The sequence below is a fragment of the Amia ocellicauda genome, chromosome 9 (genome assembly GCF_036373705.1).
Source record: "Amia ocellicauda isolate fAmiCal2 chromosome 9, fAmiCal2.hap1, whole genome shotgun sequence".
In the NCBI taxonomy this organism is placed as follows: Eukaryota; Metazoa; Chordata; class Actinopteri; order Amiiformes; family Amiidae; genus Amia; species Amia ocellicauda.
This window is the reverse complement of record NC_089858.1, coordinates 9,502,911-9,522,524: the sequence shown is the minus strand read 5'-3', so window position 1 is coordinate 9,522,524 and position 19,614 is coordinate 9,502,911. Positions and strand designations below refer to the sequence as shown.

Below are 19,614 nucleotides of genomic sequence, written 5' to 3'. Positions count from 1 at the left end.
CGTGACCTGGTGACGTATTTTCCGGCTGAGGTCACGCAGACTCGGCAAAGTATGCGTGTTGTGAACGCAGCCACGGTAAAGTACTTCCGTTGACTTTGCGTCATAACAATGTACCAATCACAGAGCGGCATGTCAACAGCGCGGATTGTGGGGATGGAACCGCATAACAGGCTGGCGTTTTTATTGGTCCATATTTCTCAACGTCATGTACCGCTGACAGATACCGACCAATCAAAACGCGACGTTGTTATGCGGTTCTATCACCAAAGCCAGGCCGTCGTCATACCTCGATACAGACGCTGAGGTCTGCCTAATGTTATGACAGGCAGCTGAGTAATCAGCAATCAATTAATGTAAAGCATTACACGTATCAATTTATTTTACAGCTGTCTTAGATCCTGGGTGTTACAACTTAATTTGTTTCTAAAACGAATATAATAGAATGTCTATAGTCAACGTCCTTCTCTCATTATTAAAGTTTAGTTGTTTATTAAGCTGAACAAAATGAATTATTTGATGATTTCAATCAGCTGGGCTGCTATCGACAGCTGTGTCTATGTTAGCATGTACGTCGCACAGAAGCTTGCAGTTCATATTTTACAGAGAAGTCTTGCGAGGAGTTTGCCGCTTTCCAAGACCAGTATAATAATAATAATAATAATAATAATAATAATAATAATAATAATAATAATAATAATAATATATAACAGACTATAATAATAAATAAACAAACGACAAATTGAATTTAAAAGTCACCGATTTAAAAAGAAAAACTAATTTCAGACAATGTCGTCATCGTCTAAAGACACGGATAATGGTGATAATCAAAGTGAAGATAATAATGACCCAAATATGAAGTCAAAAAATGAAATTAATAAGCATGTTGGTATAACGACCTTAGATGTAAGTACTTCAAAAGAACCGAGTACCCCGGAAAAAAGTATCGAGGAATGGAATGAACCCAGTTCTGATGTAGAGTTTGAAGTGTATACTGGGTAAGTTTTTATTTTTATTTTAAACTCTGTTGATATGATTTTTATTTTTGTGTTTCAATGTAATTCTTGCATTGTACCTTAATTGATTTCCCCCTAATGTAAGATTGTTTGGTAGTGAGGCCAATGTGGAATTAGGTTACTGTATAATGTGTCCTGAATACATCTTTAGGTTTTGGTCTCATGATGAACTGGAAGATGAGGCCAATCTGAATGAGTTTCAGAAGAAGATGCTTGCAGAACACCGCCAGGCAATTTCAAATATCAACCGAGGTTGTGTTATTATGGAAAGAAACCGAAGGTATGACATGAAAGGTAGCTCATGTATAAGCCTTGACCTACAGAATATGTGCATTGGTCTGTATGTTTCTTTGGATTGCTTTTTTAATTTGGTGTTTTTTGGTTTGGTATATTTTCTTAGATATTTTTTAAAACCATCTTTTGGTAAAATACAAGGCTTGAAAGTGTGACTGAGTGTGACTTCTTTACCCAGTGGAATTTAAACTACACCTCAGCCAAGCCATGCTATCTGTGGAGGCATCGGTTCCATAATATGAATTCAGACAAACTCCAAAAACGGTTGATTACACCTGAGGTATAATCAACTGCAACTTGTTACTGCAACAAATGTAGGCCTAATGCTTTGTACAAGACAAATAATAGAATCATACCGACAATTGGAAGAACCTCATCTAGTACAGAATTTAGTTATGAGAAGGTTACACACAAAAATAAGAAAGGGGGGTGCTAATGCCAAGAGTTTGGTATTGACTCACAAACTATTCACCCAGGAAGAGGATCACAATCAGCTGCAATAATCTCCGGCAGCTTCTCCCCAAGTTGAGTGGCTGGAGAACTGACATGGTGACTGTCCTGGAAATGACTGTCACCTACCTGGAGCTGATCCAGGAGTTCCTCCCAGCACACCAGCACAGAACGGTGCGTGTTCATGAACAGGAAACCACTATAGAAAAATCCCAGTGTCAGAGCCGGGAAGATGACACTAATTTTCTCCCTCTCACGTTTTGCATATTCCTCAATGGTATTTGGCTGCAAAGTGCCATTGATTTACTCTACTTTATACATCATATCATCAGATATAGCCCTTTTAAACCAGCAATTTCATGACTACAGGGGCCAACCTGTACTTCCTAGTAGAGACCAATATTGGTTGGTCTGCCATACATTTACAACTTTTTTCCTCTATATATGACTGACTATGAAGTAATGAAAGGTTAAGGGTGACGGACATTTCTTGTGCATAGATGCTGTATCCTCCGAAGGAGCTGTGCAATAAGTGGCACGCAGAGCGACAGCTGAAGAGAGAGCAGTGCAGGAAGGTGCTCTCTGAGGAAGTCGGCAGGCAAAGAGTCCAGTGCTCAAAAAAGAACAGAGCTGGGTTAGTAATGCCAGTAATGTGTTTGAGATTTGGTTGCTTTGCCTGCTCTTAATATTAATTTTAACACTGTTGTACTCGTGACACTATACTCTTTGATGAAAGGTAAAATATTTTTCTTTAGTTGTAGAGAGAGTGGTGATGGTGATCTCTTAACATACTTGCTTTAAAGACCTGTACTTGTGCATTTTCCTCTTTCCCCTCAGTTTCTGAAGTTAATCATTTTCTTGAGGATTAAAAAATGTATTTGTGTGTATTGACATGATGGTAAGTCACGGATTTAACATTCTGGATCCGTTTAGTCAAGGGAAATCTCAGACAAAGTGTGGCTTCAGAAGGAAGCAAAACCGAAAAGGCAGCAGTCTTAAAAAGTCCAAGACCAAAGAGCTTTCGGCTGACCAGCCTAGTGCAGGTAAGCTGCTTGATGCTTTGCAACATTATGAATTGTGACTGAATAAGACCTGTGTTGAACAGTTTTCATTTTTGAATTGTTGCTCTTTTGAAAAACATAATTCCAGAACTAAAGGATTCATACATGTTTTCCTAAATGTATTTTTAAGGGAGGGAAAGTGAAACTGGAGTTGTGAATCATCAAAACACTGCAGATATTTGTGAACATCAGAGGATCACTGAAGGTCATGTTGAGAAGGAACAGACAGGTAAGCCCTGGTGATCTTACTAGATTTATATATAATTTTCTTTCAATTAAGTGTTTAAACTGTATTCAGATGTGTCAATCAAACAGTTGATTGACACATTTTAAAGCTATATAATTCTCCAACGTTTCAATTTTGATAGAGATGACCACAAAATGCTCTTTCATAATGTTCATATCTCTTTAAAGCAATACTCTGGTGTGGCACTTAATACTTAGTTTCAGTATTTTCCTTTTGTCGTTGTCAGCAGCTGATGCTGGACCACAGGATTCAACCGCTTCTGTGTCGCGGCCGTTTGTGCTGGATTATGGAATAAACTGCAGTCCAGAAGTTACGTTGCCTACCTGCACTCCTTCAGCTATCTCTGTGGTCACCCCTGCCATTCCTGGCTCTGACAGCTCCTTCTCCTGGCCCTGCTTTCCCACACCTGTGAGATGGCAGACGGCACCATCACTGTCTGATTCACACACAACTCCACAGATAAACTGCAGGTATTATACCACTGGTGTACATAGGTTTATAATAGTCGTCTGCTTTTAAACAAAGTAATGTGGACCAGTGGACCTCTGATATTTATACTTCTAAAAACTGTCATAGTTGTCTGTAGCTATTGAAGATATTTTAAAAAAGGCCCTTTTTAATTTATTCTATATGCCAGTATATATTGTGACTGATGGAAATTCTGTTTTCATGTATTGATCTTGTCTTGCCACAGATTTCAACCACCTCTTCCACAAGAGAAAACCCCCATCAGCACAATTCATCAGATAGGTTTGTGTGTTATTTTTATGTGGATAAGCAGTACAGCTCTGATTTGCCTTTGAATTCTGACTGTAACCGGACTCTGTTTCCTTTGTCAGATTGGGAAGGGATTCTGGAGGGAGAGCAAGCAGTCTTTGGCGATTCTGTGTCTCTCAATCCAAGTGCAGCAGCACACAGCAATGCATAAAGGAGGGGCCATAGGACAATGGCTGTTACCTGGCGGAGACGCAGCCAGATCCAATGTCGGAAGGAAAATCCACTGAGCACCAGCACACTGACAGATCTCTGCAGGGGAGCAACGTATTCAGAAATGTTTTTCTTTGAGAACTTTGACAAATAAAATATCTATGCAATGCTACTATCTTTTTAATTTCGCTTCTCTTCATGTGCCTGTTATGGTGTTTGTTTTTAAATGATCTGATGGAGCTTGCTTGTTATCATCTAGTTTAATGTTTATATAGTAGAATAGCAACACTTGAAGGAAAATGTAATGCATTTCCATTTCATGGGTGTATTGCAGTCCATTCTGTTGCAGAGCCTGTTTTGATACAACAGCTGTGTCTTTAAAGCAGTGACGTAAGTGCTCGCTTGGTCCCACCCATAATGCAATGCGGACAGACCTGGGCAGCTGTAGGAATCGCAGGATCTTTAAGGAATACAAACAAGCTGGTTGTATTTAAAAAATGAAGAGCTTTAAGGGCGGTTTTGAAACCGGACAAAACCCTTAACGGTGTGGGTTTCGGCCTTTATGACGTCATATACCAGATGTATTTTTGTTCTTCCCAGAGGCGCTGAAACGCAGCCCTATGTGGTGGAAATGCGCTGTGAGTTAAGCGGATAAAACAGTCCAGCTGCGTCTGTCTGGTGGCAGTAATTTAAAAAAGCAAACCAGGTATCTGCCGGCATGAAGTGAGAGTTTAAAGCAGGGTATTGTAGATTTCAGAGGAAAAACATTTGCTTAGTTAGTCTGGACTTCTTTTTTGTTCTTTCTTTAAAAAGATTTGTATCGTTTCGCATCGTGTGTTGTGTGAAGCGCACTTTTCGTTTCGCCGAAGTGGCTGTTTATCCCGGTTGTGTCGGGAGGAGGAGTATCGCTGCTGGCCGAGATCAGACCCATTGTTGGTGAGCGGCGCGTTGAATCATTCATTGGGGTAAGATGAGCTCGGGGGAGCAGCCGGGCCCGGCCAGCAGCGCCAGCAGCTCTGATGACGACGGCATGTCCTGGTGGTACCGGTGGATCTGCAAAATCGCTGGAGTCGTAGGAGGCATCTGTAAGTACCCCTGAGCCTGCAGTGTGGATTAACTGTGGCCTCTCATCATATTCATATGTAGGGATATCTCACGTGTTTTTTATTAACCAAAGTGTTTTGACTGTGAGGTTTAATAAGTATTCTACTGATCTCTGATGTCTGCCAGTCCAGTTGGCCCATCGATGGTGTCTACCAGTCCAGTAGATCCCTAGTGGTGCCTGCCAGTCCAGTAGATCCCTAGTGGTGCCTGCCAGTCCAGTAGATCCCTGTATTCATATATTACTTTAAATGCTACCTAGACTAGAGATTATGCACATAGACTATTTGATTACACCCCCAAGACCTTTAATGTGTCATTGATTCAATCTCAAATGCCATTATCTGGGTTTATATAATAAAATAGAACAAAGTCCTTTGTTTGTCGCGGATTCACAGCCTCCTTTCCCCAACTCCATTCACTGGAGGCATGCATCTGCTCCACCGATCTTCACCCTGGATTTGAAGTGTATAGGGCTGTTCCCTAAAGATGAGAGAATTAGCCAGATTGTTTATCAGTGTGATTATTAATTTTTTGATGTAGGATTTATTAAATGTGTATTTGCCACACATCACCTAAGCTATACCTTCTTGTAGCATGAACTGATAAATAGATATAGGAGTTTCTGTGATACAACAGGAAAGGATCTTTAAGACTGCTGCAGGAAGGACAGAATTGGAGGAATTGCAATCCCTCATGGGTAAATGCCTCTGGGTTAATACTACGGAAACAATATGGCTATTCTTTTCATTGTAGAGAAGGCAACATTTAGGCTAATTGTGTTTGCCCAGCTGGCTGTCTTTTTTTTTTTTTTTTTTTTTTTTTTTTTAATGTTTCACACTGAAAAGCTCCTCAGCCATGGCAAAGTCAAATTAATATTCATGCTGGAAGCCTGTGGTTCCCTAAACTTTGGGCCTCTCACAGTAAACTACTGTATTCACAAACAACAGAGCTTCACATTAGCAATGAAAATTGTTGGACTTTTAATTTTTATTAGATTGTCAAAACCTAATGAACTCCTACCCTCTTTGGAGTTTGATTTTAATAGTGTTTCTATATAGTTGTTGGATTATTTTTTTAAATAGCTATATTAGTATAACAATAATGTTCCAGGTTTAATTAATATCTTGCTTGTGAATCTGACTTCAAGCCAGTAAATCTGGTTTAGGCTTTTACTTATCATTAGTGTCCATCACAGTTTTGTCCAGGATTGTATGTGAAGACGCATAGTTCTCCTTAATGTTCCCTTTAAATATGACCTGTTCTGGGATGTGCTGTGTTGTGACTTGTGCTGTTATTCTCTGCAGCACAGCCTCCCCCCCAAGTTCTCTTTGTGATATCGCAGACGCTGCGGATGTATCAATTGCTGTATAGACCGTTCATATTTAATGGACACTTGTATAATTTAAAAGGTGCTGTCAAACCACAGAGCACGCACAGTTTCAGTTTAAAGACCAGTACAGCACCGCAGAATGTATGCATCCTAATGCGATGCTGGCCTGTTTAAGCTGAACTAAATCCTGTAGTTTTTTTTAATTTAGTTTGCGTCCAGGTGATCTTTAGTTTTCTAGCTTCACTCCTTAAAATATTAGTTAACTGCAGCCTGACTTTTATACAGCTCTGGAAAAAATTAAGAGACAACTCTAAGTTCAGAAATCAATGTTAAGTGGTCTCTTAATTTTTTCCAGAGCTGTATATTTCCTTGAACTGAAATCATAGACTGGACCTAAAGAGCCATGTTCTCAATGCATTGTCCACTAGGAGTAGTTTGCATTGTTGGTTTTAGTGAAGCTTCATGGTCATAGGTTTATGGTGGCCTTCAGCCTCTGAGATCCACTTTACTGCTAGTTTTAATCTTCCCTCTCAATCATTATTACCTAATTTTATAATTAGATTAAGTACACCTAAATGCTAGCTAACGTGGTATATAAACAAGTAAATAGTTTCTCTACCATACTGTCATTACAAAAAGTGTAACATTGAATTAATAAGTAAGTGTATTCTATGTTTGTCATTCAAGTTATAAGAAAATTAGCAGTTACTGTTTACATCAAAACACAACTGGATGGAATTCACAGATATGGACACATGCACATCTGACTCTGTTTTGCGGTATAGACCTGTATCCGATTACCACTAGAAAATGCTAAGCTGGGCCTACATCAAGTCTGTGATTTTCTTTGTCAAAAGAATTGAAGCATTGCAGAGTTTTCCGTTTTGCAATAAGAATGTGAAGTCAAAGTATTTATCTGATTTATAAAATGTCAAACTTAAATTGCTTCTCCATGCTTAGCCTTCATTCATTTCACTGTCTGCTATCTCTGCTTGTGTTTTTCCTCTGTAGTATTGTATCATGTCTCCTAATCAGCCTGCGCTGTGTTGTTGTTTGGCTCATACCTGCACGCATCACATTACTTTTCCACCCACGTCTGCACACACCCCGCTAACCCATGACTTTATCTGTTTTGTGCCTGGGGGCTCCTTTTCAGTAAAATGCTCTGCAGTGGCATCTCAGTAGGATTGCACTGATAGACATCTAAGGTTTTTAGTTCAGCACTGCAGAACAAGACTTCTCCCTAGATTATTTGCATCCTTTTGTCTACTGATGGCATTGTACAGATCGGAAACCAGTGATCTCTGCATAATAATCCAAGCTGCTCCCTGAATCATCGTTTTAAACAGTTGAGCCCCACAGGAACCCCAGTCCCTAATCTCATACTAGCAGCCTGTATCTATACACAGTCTTTAAGATAAGCATGGCTGTGTTGTTTTATTTACACTCTAAATAGATTTATTTCTTCATGTAAACTTTACAAATATTTCTGTGAGACACTAGAAAGGTTATAGGCCTGATTGTACATACTTTTATTTCAAAGTCTTCCTACCTTCTCCAAAACAGATACAGGATTTTCCCCATTCAGTTTTATTTTACTTGTTTGTTTATTCATTTTTTTGACAGCTTGTGCATTGGCAGGAGTGTGGAATTGTGTCACCGTCAACCCCTTAAACATAGCGGCCGGAGTGTGGATGGTGTAAGTACCGTGGGCTTTTTCCTGCAGTGACGTGTGTATTGCATCTGCTGGGGGCTCAGCAGATCCCAGACTGGGCTTTGTGTGTTAGTACCCAGAATCCCCTGTAATTCACTCTCAATGAGGACTTGGTTATACCTATAGAATTAGTGGTGCACTGCACAGTATTCAGTGTGCTGATTATTTTGCTTTTTGTTTCCCCTTCAAGGTTAAATGCCTTTGTCCTGTTTTTGTGTGAAGCTCCGTTCTGCTGCCAGTTCATTGAGTTTGCGAATGCAGTAGCTGCCCGGGCAGACAAATTCCGTCCCTGGCAGAAGGCTTTCTTCTACTGCGGGTAAGCCAGCCTGCTCCTCACTTTCCACTTTTTTTTTTTCTTCTTTAAACCACCTACATCTGACTTTGGTGTCACGGGCCTGAGACCGAATCCACACTTATTTGATTTAGCTCTTTCTGGTCCCTGAGAGGAGTGTTGCTACTTGCACTGCATGTGGTTTTCTCAGTTCTGGTTACAAAATACTCTACATGATGCACTTCACAAGTCCTCCTGTGAGGGCGCTACAGCATTGCCTATAATAGCTCTTAAATGTATTTTTACACACAGGGAATTCACATGAGGCCAGTAAATACATTTAAAATTACTAGTTTTAGAGGATTTTTTTCCTCTCTCCTCTCTCTCATTTTCTCTTGTCAAAGGTCTACACCGTTTATGCTCTTCTCATCATTTTGAAATACATTTTACAGAACACAATAAGATGTGATTGAGACTGTATCTGTTCAATATTTAAATGGGTATTACCTGGTCAGACTGAAAGAGTGTTGTAAGCATTTTTTATTCATGAGATTATGGAATTGTGTTCTGCAAGAAAGAGAAGAAACATGTTTTTGTTTCTATGATTTTAATGTTATTATTTATTTTAAGGATGGCAATATTTCCAATATTTCTGAGCCTAACCCTCACCACGCTCTTGGGGAATGCGATCGCCTTCGCTACAGGAGTTTTGTATGGGCTGGCCTCGCTTGGGAAAAAGTAAGTTTTACCCCCTCCCTCTTTAATCTTAAATCAGCAGAATTTATGCCCCTGTGAGAGACATCAATTTAATTAACTGCTACAGGTCCATTGTCCTCACTTTGATGTTTCGTTTTCTTTTGTGATGGTTTCCCTATATTAATTTTCCTGTCACTGAGAGTCCTATTTGGGGTGAATTGTTTAAAAAAGAAATGCAAATCGATCTTTAAACGGAGATGGATCTTGTCCTCTATTACAGAGAGTTCTTTGTATCTCTGGAAATGCATCTGAAAGGGAAGTGGGGGGGGGGGGGGGGTAAAAAGTCTAAAAGTCCTGTGGTTTCATAATTGAAAAAATGGTAAACATTAAGACCAGGATTGAGCAAGTTAATCATGTGAAATCTGATTTTCTTCCTCATGGTTAGGCTGGGAGGGTGTTATGTCTGAGTCTTGATGCAATGTCTCAGGGGCTCTCTCTCTTTACACAGGGGGGATGGTGTGAGCTACGCCCGACTTCAGCACCACAAGCAAGGAGATGAAGAGAAGATGACTGGAACAACTGATGGGGTAGCACAGTGACCTCACACCTTCACCTGCTCCTAAACACTAATGCTACATTCAGAGAATCAATGCAACCATCTACCTTTTTATCGGGCTGCTGGGGTTAGATACTAATGTACAGTGTATATTGCTTATCTAGGGTTTCTATGGCGCTTCAAGGTTTATGGTAATTGTCTTTTTTTTTTTTTTTAAACGGCACCTTCTTTACTCTAATGCCAGGTCAAATTTGTATGGATGTTCAATGGGAAACATAATCGCAGGCAGGGTCAACAGCACAAGTTTATCAAGCTCCGAAGTGTTGTCCTCAGTGGAAGATGTGCTTTTTAGTGACGTGTTCAAAGGCTGTAGGTTTTTCTAGTTTTGAAAAAGGCCACTCTGTTTGGACTGTATACTTCACGTGGGTTTGTAAACATTTTTATACGACACAGGTTACTGAAATGTTACGCAAGGTTACTGTGCATTAGATGAAAACGGTGTACTGAGCTTTTTCAAAACAGGAATTATGCACTCCTGCATACGGTGGATGGCATATGCCTGCAAGGATAATGAAATCTGCTCATTTCATTGCTTTCAAAACCACCGACTCATTTAGATTTATTGTTCGTAGTGTGCAATGAACTTTTGTTGCTCTTACTTTGAATCAGGGGAGTAGATTTGCTTCAGAAAATATAATGCATAATGACTTATTGTAGGAAATCAGCATTATAGTCTCCATAATAGTGCTTATATTAGAAGGGTTCTCATAGCATGGATAAAATGATACCTAATTTGAAAACCTCTGTCTATGGTATTTATTTTTATTCAACCGCTTAATCTGCCCTTCTTGTGGATTTTTTTTTTTTCTTTTTCCCCCCCCAAGGAAAAAAGTGGAAATGTAGAATATTATCCAAGGAGTGCTCTCATGTCTTTGTGTGGTTGAATTGTGGAATGGGATGTCACATCATTAAGGCAACCAAGGGTTGAGCTCAGTATGTCTACATACAATGTTTGGCTTGGTTGTGTTGTTAGTGTGGAATTCGGTACACACAGACTGACACCGAGTCTTCATTTAGTTGAACTCTTAACATTCCTGTGTTTGCACTGCGTTGAAAAATGAACTTATGTTTAGTTATGTTGGTGGTGGTTTCATTTTCGACTGCGAAGTTGTTGTTTTTTTGGGGGGGGTGGGGGTGGAGTTGTTTTGTTTGATTTTTGCAGTGCCCCAGATCATGCATTATGGCATGGTTAGTTCCAAAAAAGACCCAATCACAATCATAGTCTTCAGTGAACTAGTCTAGTTTTTAGCCACGATATTTTGCTTGTATCAGAGGTTGCAGACACTTTGAATTTATATTTCCTGGCATACATCTCTGTTTCCTGTAAGAGCACCCTCAAAGCAGTTTTACAATAAACAAAACTCTTGTGTGGTTTAGGTGAATGCCCTCATTTGACACAAACATGAACACCTGAATTAAAATAAACAGGCCAGATTTCATTATATCCCAGTATAAATTCTGTGTTAACCCCTCACTTTCCTGTATTTCCTCTTTCTAACCAAGTCATTTCATAATTGTCTGGTTAACACCACAGTCGTGCTTTAGGTTGCCATCATTAAAGAATGAAAAGATCTTTATTGGTGGACTGACCATGTTGCATTACCAATCTCTTGACTTCCTTGACCATTTCCATATTCTTGAGCCAGTTGCAGGGTAATTTGAAATGTTACATAAGAATTCAGACATCCCAGAAACCAGGGCATTAACTTATCTTCAGACACTAAATTGTATATGGGACACAGTTCACCAGCAACCAGTCTAACAATGTTTTTAAAAATGGATTTTAAAAAATAAACATCTCCGTTGATCTGTAATTTCACCAAAGGATGCACAGTCATGAAAGTCACAAACTAGTTCATTTTCTACTTCTAAAGTATGTCTCTTAACCAGCAGTATCTTAACTTTTTTTAATATTATGGAGAAATTGTCTCTCTCCCCTATTCTGAATGTGCTGATGAAGACAGTTTTTTTTTATTATTCGTTTTTTTTTTTTTTTTTTTGCAGACTACTGACTTTCTTGAGTGGTTTTACACACAAAGAAGGTAGCAATACTATTGATCTTTGCATTATCTATTCTGGAAATCTGCTTTGTAATAAAAAGGTTAACCATAATGAACCTTCATCTTTCCCTGTTGTTAGTACTTGAAGTTGAATTCCAAAGATCTTAATTAATGCAAAATCGAATGAGGAAAAAGCCCATGGAGATATTGTTTGTAACATCAGAGCCTTGTGGAGGAACTGTAAGAAGCTGAGGAATGTAACTTGTATTAGTCAGTTGTTTCCACGTAAATTGCAAGGATATATTGCATAAATCCATGGTTAGATCACTGTTTTTGTAAGAATAATATGAAATGTGTTTAAGCAGACATTTGTTCATATATATATAAAAAAATCAAGCAAAACTTGCATCACCGTCAGTTTATGTGGATGTATGCTTTGCTGAAGTGGGTTAAGTTACTGATGCGTTCTACTCTGATGGGACGCTATTTTACATTTTGGAGATCTGATTGGTTGCTGTGAAGCACCGATTTAAGAAGGAGAGCACTATCAGGTTATCCCTCCATCTTAATCTGAGAATTCAAGGCACATTAGCAGCTGCCTTTGAGAGCTGAATTTCAAAAACGTCCTCTTTTAAATGCACTTCAGCATGAGAAGTTACTCTGCCTGTATGAGGCCGGATTGCACCCTTGGTGTCCCATTCAAATGCATTTCAGTGCAGTAGCTGCTGTAGAGGGGGCGCAATTGCTTCAATGCAGAAAAAAAAAGGATTTTTTTTTTTTTTGGGGAATCTTGAACTTGAAATTGCATTTACTTTAACTTTTACATTGTTGTCCTGTATGGTGGTGATAATAAATTAAATCCATAAAATCCGGAAAGTATTTTTTTCTCCTCCATGGAAGCTGCATGGAACTTGTGTGTGTACTAATTAAAACTCAGAAGGCAGTGTTGCTTGTTTATTTTAACAGATATTTTAACAAATTTGATTTTTTTTTTTCCTGTCCTCTGTAAGAAATACATTTCATTTAAGATTAAATTTTGCATTTGCATCTGATTTAAAAAGATACACAAATGTTTTATTTAATGTATTGTGGTCTGCATACATGTCAAAGGCAGTAATATGTGCAAGTAATGTGCATTTTCCTGTATAACTTAACCCCTTGACACACACACACTAACTTTGAATGTACAGAAGAGTATAGTGGACTAAGGCCGGCTCTCTGGACATTCATCAAACACTTTCTAAAAATAAAAATGTTGAAGTAATTTACTTAGGAATGAGTGGGGTGTGTCATTGCATTCACTCTTCTGACCCCATATGTATCGGCACACCCTGCCTGTATTGGAGTAGGAAGCAGCTGTAAAAATGTCCTTTGGCTTGAGCTGCTGGACAGTAGAGTAGTGATATGATGTTAAAGTGCATAGCCTTCTCAAACTCCCCTTTTTGAGATGAATTATAGCTTCAAAATTGCTTGCTGCTGTCCAAGTACTGAGAGGTGTCTGATGGTATAGTGCCCTCCATTCCTTTAGATCCCTGAGCAATTCTAGGTCCAATAGCAATCCGCATCACGTTGTGTTAATGCTGCGGACGCGTCCAAAGCGAAAGTAGTTCTCGATGTCTTCCAGAGAGTGCCCTTTGGTTTCGGGGACACACACTGCAGTGAAGATAATGTTGACCACACACACCACACTAAAGAATAGGAAGGGCACGAATAGTCCATAGGCATCCTGTGGACCAACAACAAAAAACAATGTCGATGTACACTACTCTCCTGTTCAAGAACTCTTCTGAAATGTGTTCCATATAAGTAAATATGCCAAGAAACTACACAAATCCTGCCATGAATAGTGCAGATTACACATTAAACTATAATATTCTGCTAACTTTTACGTGGTGAATGTTTCTGCATATAGGAAACTCCATGTGCTTCTCAAGATATAATTAAGTATTTCTAAGCATAATTGTAGTAACCGTTGGAAGAACACCAGCCAGAAAGGGAGACTCACCACAACTTTCATGAAGAGCTGCGTCAAGGCAAAGGCTGTGACCCAGCTGACTCCTACGCACAGGCCGGATGCCACTCCCCGGGCACCCAGGGGCAAGATCTCAGACATGAGCAGCCAGGTTATGGGACCCCAGCCCATAGCGTAACCTGGAGGAGAGGGACATTTAATCACCTTCAAACACATCACTGCACAACACAATGTTACAGTTATTGAGCATGACCTCAGGAGAGACCATGTTTGGTGGAGTTTCTGTCAGAAACGTAACTGCAGAGTGTGCAGAACAGAAGACGCAGAAAGATCTTACAAATTAATAAGCCTTTTTACTATTAAGGCCATAACCAAATCAAAACTTTGACCTGCCTGTGAGTCGCAAATTACAAACCTGTACCCATTGGTAGTAGAAAGTGGCTTCTGAGAATAAATTAAACTGTCATAGGGTACAGGTTTGTAATTTGTGAGTGGCAGGGAGGTCAACATTTTGTTTTGGTTTCGGCCTAAGTATGAAAATAAAATGCATCTGAATCTACTATGGATTTATGAACTGCATATTTAAAAATTCAATGACACTAAACTAAAACTCTGGATGTGTCCCAGTAGTCTGGAAACTCAAAAATCCAAAGAAGTCCATGGAGAACACAACAGGAACCAGAGCCTTACCGAATATAATGAGCATAGTGCTAATGAGTGGAATAAGAGTGATGAGGGAGGGGGGGGCGGCCTGCAGGAGAGTCTCAGGCTGCCGGGCGATGAAGTCCGATGTGACGGAGATGTTGATGTAGTGGATGGGGAGGGGGTTGGTGTGAGTGTATAGACACATGGTCAGAGTGGAGAGGAACATCAGGAACCCTGTGGTAAAGAGAGAACAAACTCAAATCACGTGCCAGATGATGTTCTACAGTTTAACTGTTGCTCATCAGAGGCTTTAGTGTCTCCGTTTCACTGGCGACATAAACCTGGTCAACAGATTCCTCCAGAACGCCCTTTTCATACATTTTTTTCCACTACTAAATTTAGATTTGTATTAACTCTTGAATGCCGCACTCGGTTATTGTTTTCTCCAACGTGGAGCTAAAATGTACTATGTTACTGTGTATAAACAAAATTTCAGACAATTTACATGAACTTCAGTAGAGTAATAATAACAAAATGCAAAAAGATGCTTTAGTGATAAATACACTCAAGTCTGTGGTCAGTTCTCAGCCATGACTCATCTAGGTTGTTTGACAGTAGGCTGTGTTTTGAGAAATTGGGAAAGTGAATGAAGATAACAAAAATTAAGTGGTTCATGACAACATTACCTGAGATATAGAGGAGGGCCTTTCTGCCCGCCTTGTCCATAAGGCTGGCAGCAATCAGCACTGACACCAAGCGCACCGCCCCCACAATGGCTGCATCGTACTGCCCTGGCTGGAGGAAGAGCACAGGTCCTCAGTTACGGCATGACAGGAATATTAATGTATTACCCTTAACCAGGATAAAACAAACACAGAGCTAGAACATGACTCTATATATGGAGAGAGAATTATAAGAGGAATAGTAGTTTACTTCTCGTCTACTGTCATTCATCTGAAGCTTTTCTTGATTTCATTTGATCTCTTTTCAAAATATAAATTCCCTCCGGTTCGCTAATGTACAGAACATGAATAGATAGTCAGACCTGGCCTCCCTTAAACTGAAGACATGATCTAATACTGACCAGATGTGCACTCTTTTCTAAGAATATATACAGTATTCATTCTACATATCACAGAATTTGTTAAACCTGGTAGTCAAAGTAAGCTTTGTTTGTTGTTTTTCCTCATCTCTCACCAGGATGACTTTGGTCATGTTGAAGATGGGTTCCAGGTAGACTAGGATGGGGGTGATCCCGGTCATCTGCTGCAGAAACCTCATTCCCACTGCGATTAAGATGGGTTTATAATAGAAAGGTGTCCTCAGCTCTAAAAAGGAGATTTTGCCCTGTAGAAAAAAAAAATATATGTTTAAAACCCAGAACTCAAATGCAGCCTGCTATTTCCTCATCATCGTGTACAGTAAAGGGTATATGTGCGATTTCACAGTTGAGTTTGAGTATCCTCCATGAAACACACGATCTCAGGCACCTGTCCAGTGTGGACAACCTGGAGGAGCAGAGTGTCTCAGTACCTGGGTGGCGACACTCTGCTCAATTTTGTTGAATTCAGTCATGTAGTTTGCTCCTGAGCCCCGAAGCCAAGCTAGAGACTGAAGGGCTTTATCCTTCCTGCCCTTTGCGATGAGGTACCGGGGGGAGTCTGGCATGAAGCACAGGAGGATCAGCATGATCAAGGTGGGCACCTCTCCGGCCACTGCCAGCCAGCGCCACGGCAGCACCAGCCCTGTGAGGGACATGAATCGAAAGTGATAATTTCACTAGAGCTGGCCTACCGAATAACCGATAACAGGCACGCGGGCCATGGGATGCATCTTCGTTGGATTTTTATTTTAATTGTATTATTTACCAGCATTGTTACATTGCATAGCCACACCCAGCTCTTTCCCCTGAGCTTCACAGAAAACCGAATTGTTCAGCAGCTCTGGTGTGAAGCAAAAGCTAACTCATTCTTAGATTTTTTCTGTGAATCGCAAAATCTATTTGCAATTTCAGAATTAACCTATTTTTGTAGTGATCAGTAAATACAATTGGGAATTATTTTGACATCCACTTGTTTACTTAAAATCAGAAGATTTAAGGACAGAACAGCTGATGTCTTTTTCTTACCTAAAGCGTAGAGGGAGAGGGTCCCCACTACAGCTGTGACCTGCGGACACGATCCCAAAATGCCGCGCACCCGAGGATGGGAAATCTCAGACACGTAAATCTGAAACAGGTTTAAGCAGGTAACATCATTCATTACATTTGTTCTTTATCTATACCTGTTCATTTACAGTCAAATAACCTGTTTGAGGCCTTTGTAAGAACACAATCCACTGCTCAAACATGTTTAACATTGCTGGGAGGAAGGATTTCAAAATGTCAATTGGTTATGACAAGTTACAAGAAAACAACCCAAGTGCACAACAGCTAAGTAGCAGAGCTGGGTATCCAGGTTTTGTCTTTCTGTGGGACTGCAACTTACTGGAATCGAAGCAGCCGTCATTCCCCCGGCAATGCCAGTGAGAAAGCGACCAAGCAACAGCATCCAAGTAGCCTGGGCACTGCCCATCACCAGGTAGCCCACGGCTGAGGGCACACCTGACATCATGATGCACAGCTTCCGGCCTATCTTGTCATTCAGCACCATGGCACTGAGGCCTCCTGCTGCAGCCCCTAGTGTGAACACAGACTGCACACAGAGGACATGGTTAGTAGAGCCATGGATTGCCCCAAAAACAACTAAAACACACATCAAATGCACAGACTTCTATAGACAGAGGTGCAGACATGACACTGTAGAACCACAAGAGTCTTCAGACTGGTGTATCAGCTGACAGAGTGAATACTGTCTTAAAATACAGCATCATGCTTTCCAGTGACTTGACATTTAAAGGTACCAATAATACTGACAGGTTCTCCATAACTAAGGGTGCAGAATTATAGTGTAATCACATAGAATGGTTGACACAATGTATTGATTATGCTAATCTGATGTAAAATTTACTTAGTGAATAAAAGGGCTTTCTTGTCTTACCCCGAACCAAGAAACCATGTCAGTGTCCATTCTCAGGCGAGGGTCTTCGATGTTCTTCAGTTGAGGGATCGCAGAAGAGGGGTACACCATGGAAAACCCAAAATTAAAGTTCCCCAGAACAGCTGAGAATACTGCAAGGAACAACTTTGCATTGCTGGGAAAACAAAATATGTGTGGCTCTGTAATGTTGGTTTGATTGCTGTAATTTGTTTGACCCATACTAGTGTATGAAAAAAATATGATAAGCACCAAAATTCACAACTACGCTCATGCTAAAATCTACAAAGCACAATATTAGAGCTCTGTTTATTTAGTGGCAGAGAAAGTTTCATCATATGAGCAAAATGTTTAACCTTTAGAAAATGGCTTAAACACGTTTTAGAAAGGAATACAGTTTGGGTTATTTCTTTAAAGCCAAATATTATTTTATGCTTTAGAGACTAAACACATAAAAATGGGGAAATATCGGATTGTATGTGTTTTGGAAATACCTAATTTAAAAGGCCTCTCTTGTTAGTGAAAAAGAGGAACCTATGACATTTTTAGTTACGGCGGTTTTCCCCAAACAATAGAAATGAATACACCACAGTGATGTCATCTTCACACGTAGCTTAAAATAGCAAATGCATTAATCAAACATTGTTACCAAACATCTGATTTAAAAGAAAAAAAAACGAACTGTCGACTAATATTTTACACTCCCATGAAATGACACACAGATTATTATTATGTTGGGGGCATCCAAAGATGTGCAAGGTTGCAGTTCAATTGTTATTTTTAAAATGCCGTATTATCAGTAAATTTGTATTTTCATAGATGTACTTCTGCTTTGAAAACAATGTCCTGTCGATAGAGCTGCGCATTGACAGGAGTCCATGGGCAGCTTCTGTCAAGTCACTGCTCAGTTTGATTTAAAAAAAAAAAATCTAAATATAGAATCAAAATTATATTCTTTAATTTGTGCTCTATTGAGTTAGATTCAGATTAATTTCTAACACCTAAGGTCATGTAAACTAGCCTATATTCGGATGTCATTGTTGTCTAAAAACATACAAAGAGATTGTGTTCTGTATCTTTCAATTATTTGATACACTGTTTGTATTACAAACACATGTATAGTGAATGTGAACTTTAGAGTATCCTTTTAAAATATTCCATATATTTACATTGAGGGGGCCATGCAAAATCTTATGACTCACGAAACCACAATATTAATCATAAGTCATGATAAGACATCACGAGTATAAACAAAGACAATGTGTTGTTCTTACCTGGTATACATAAGCCCATGGGCATCTCCGAGGAGAGGTGTTCTTTCGTCCCCCATGCCTCCCAGTCGGGTGTCTGCGCTGCGCTTTGACGCTCTGAGCTGACAGACTCTGTGTCTGAGTGCTGACACCCTCTCTTCTGCAATCTGGGACTTCCCACAATGAAGGATGCACTTTTATAGTTCAAAACCGAAAGTCTCCTCTAGTGACATGCAATCCTGGAATTTCACAACAACCGTAAAACATAAGAAACAAGGAATAAAAAAGGAACTTCTATGACAACTGCTCCTTAATGCTAGTACCTAATGCTACTACCGGGTTTGTTGAAGTATACTTTCTAGGTCTATACAAAACCACAAAAGGCATAGCAAGAAGTAAACACTTGAAAGAGATTATGTACTCAGCAAAAAAAGAAACGTCCTTTTTTCAGGATAATTTTGTACAAATCCACATAACTTTACAGATCTTTATTGTAAAAGGTTTAAACAGTGTTTTCCATGTTTGTTCAATGAACCATAAACAATGAATGAACATGCACCTGTGGAAAGGTCGTTAAGACACTAACAGCTTACAGACGGTAGGCAACTAAGGTCACAGTTATAAAAACTTAGGAAACTAACTGCCCGAGTCACACCAGGAACGCACAATCCTTCCATCAGTGCTCAGACTGTTCGCAATAGCCTGAGAGAGGCTGGACTGAGGGCTTGTAGGCCTGTTGTAAGGCAGGTCCTTACCAGACATCACCGGCAACAACATCACATATGGGCACAAACGTTCTGTGTGTGATATCCTGCAAGACAGGAATGTAGTGTTGTGCCATGGCCAGTTGAGCACGTCTGGAACCTGTTGGATCGGAGGGTGAGGGCTAGGGCCATTCCCCCCAGAAATGTCCGGGAACTTGCAAGTGCCTTAGTGGAAGAGTGGGGTAACATCTCACAGCAAGAACTGGCAAATCTGGTGCAGTCCAT

The 19,614-nt window shown here is 39.9% G+C and overlaps 3 protein-coding genes across 4 annotated transcripts; 2 read left to right on the top strand and 1 right to left on the bottom strand.

Annotated features, from left to right (window-relative positions):
* Positions 1-282: 282 nt before the first annotated feature.
* LOC136758547 (uncharacterized) lies at positions 283-4,055 on the top strand. 2 transcript variants are annotated; one of them, XM_066713027.1, is made up of 9 exons: positions 283-995; positions 1,165-1,293; positions 1,784-1,931; positions 2,258-2,391; positions 2,691-2,800; positions 2,949-3,047; positions 3,295-3,535; positions 3,760-3,815; positions 3,905-4,055. In XM_066713027.1, the coding sequence occupies exons 1-9, from the start codon at positions 787-789 to the stop codon at positions 3,991-3,993; spliced, it is 1,215 nt and encodes a 404-aa protein (XP_066569124.1). In that variant the 5' UTR covers positions 283-786; the 3' UTR covers positions 3,994-4,055. The 2 variants fall into 2 exon arrangements, with proteins under 2 accessions (XP_066569124.1, XP_066569123.1); XM_066713026.1 differs by having other exon boundaries at positions 3,292-3,535.
* A 342-nt stretch (positions 4,056-4,397) lies between these two features.
* On the top strand, positions 4,398-12,775 carry cacfd1 (calcium channel flower domain containing 1). Its single transcript, XM_066713025.1, has 5 exons — positions 4,398-5,077; positions 8,053-8,125; positions 8,331-8,456; positions 9,042-9,149; positions 9,616-12,775. The coding sequence occupies exons 1-5, from the start codon at positions 4,963-4,965 to the stop codon at positions 9,704-9,706; spliced, it is 513 nt and encodes a 170-aa protein (XP_066569122.1). The 5' UTR covers positions 4,398-4,962; the 3' UTR covers positions 9,707-12,775.
* slc2a6 (solute carrier family 2 member 6) lies at positions 12,665-18,904 on the bottom strand. The gene is made up of 10 exons (XM_066713024.1): positions 18,650-18,904; positions 17,379-17,532; positions 16,827-17,033; positions 16,469-16,568; positions 15,874-16,085; positions 15,538-15,687; positions 15,027-15,135; positions 14,386-14,574; positions 13,729-13,874; positions 12,665-13,449 (listed from the first exon to the last, which is right to left on the bottom strand). Exons 1-10 carry the CDS (start codon positions 18,703-18,705, stop codon positions 13,288-13,290), a joined length of 1,485 nt encoding a protein of 494 aa, XP_066569121.1. The 5' UTR covers positions 18,706-18,904; the 3' UTR covers positions 12,665-13,287.
* Positions 18,905-19,614: the final 710 nt, after the last annotated feature.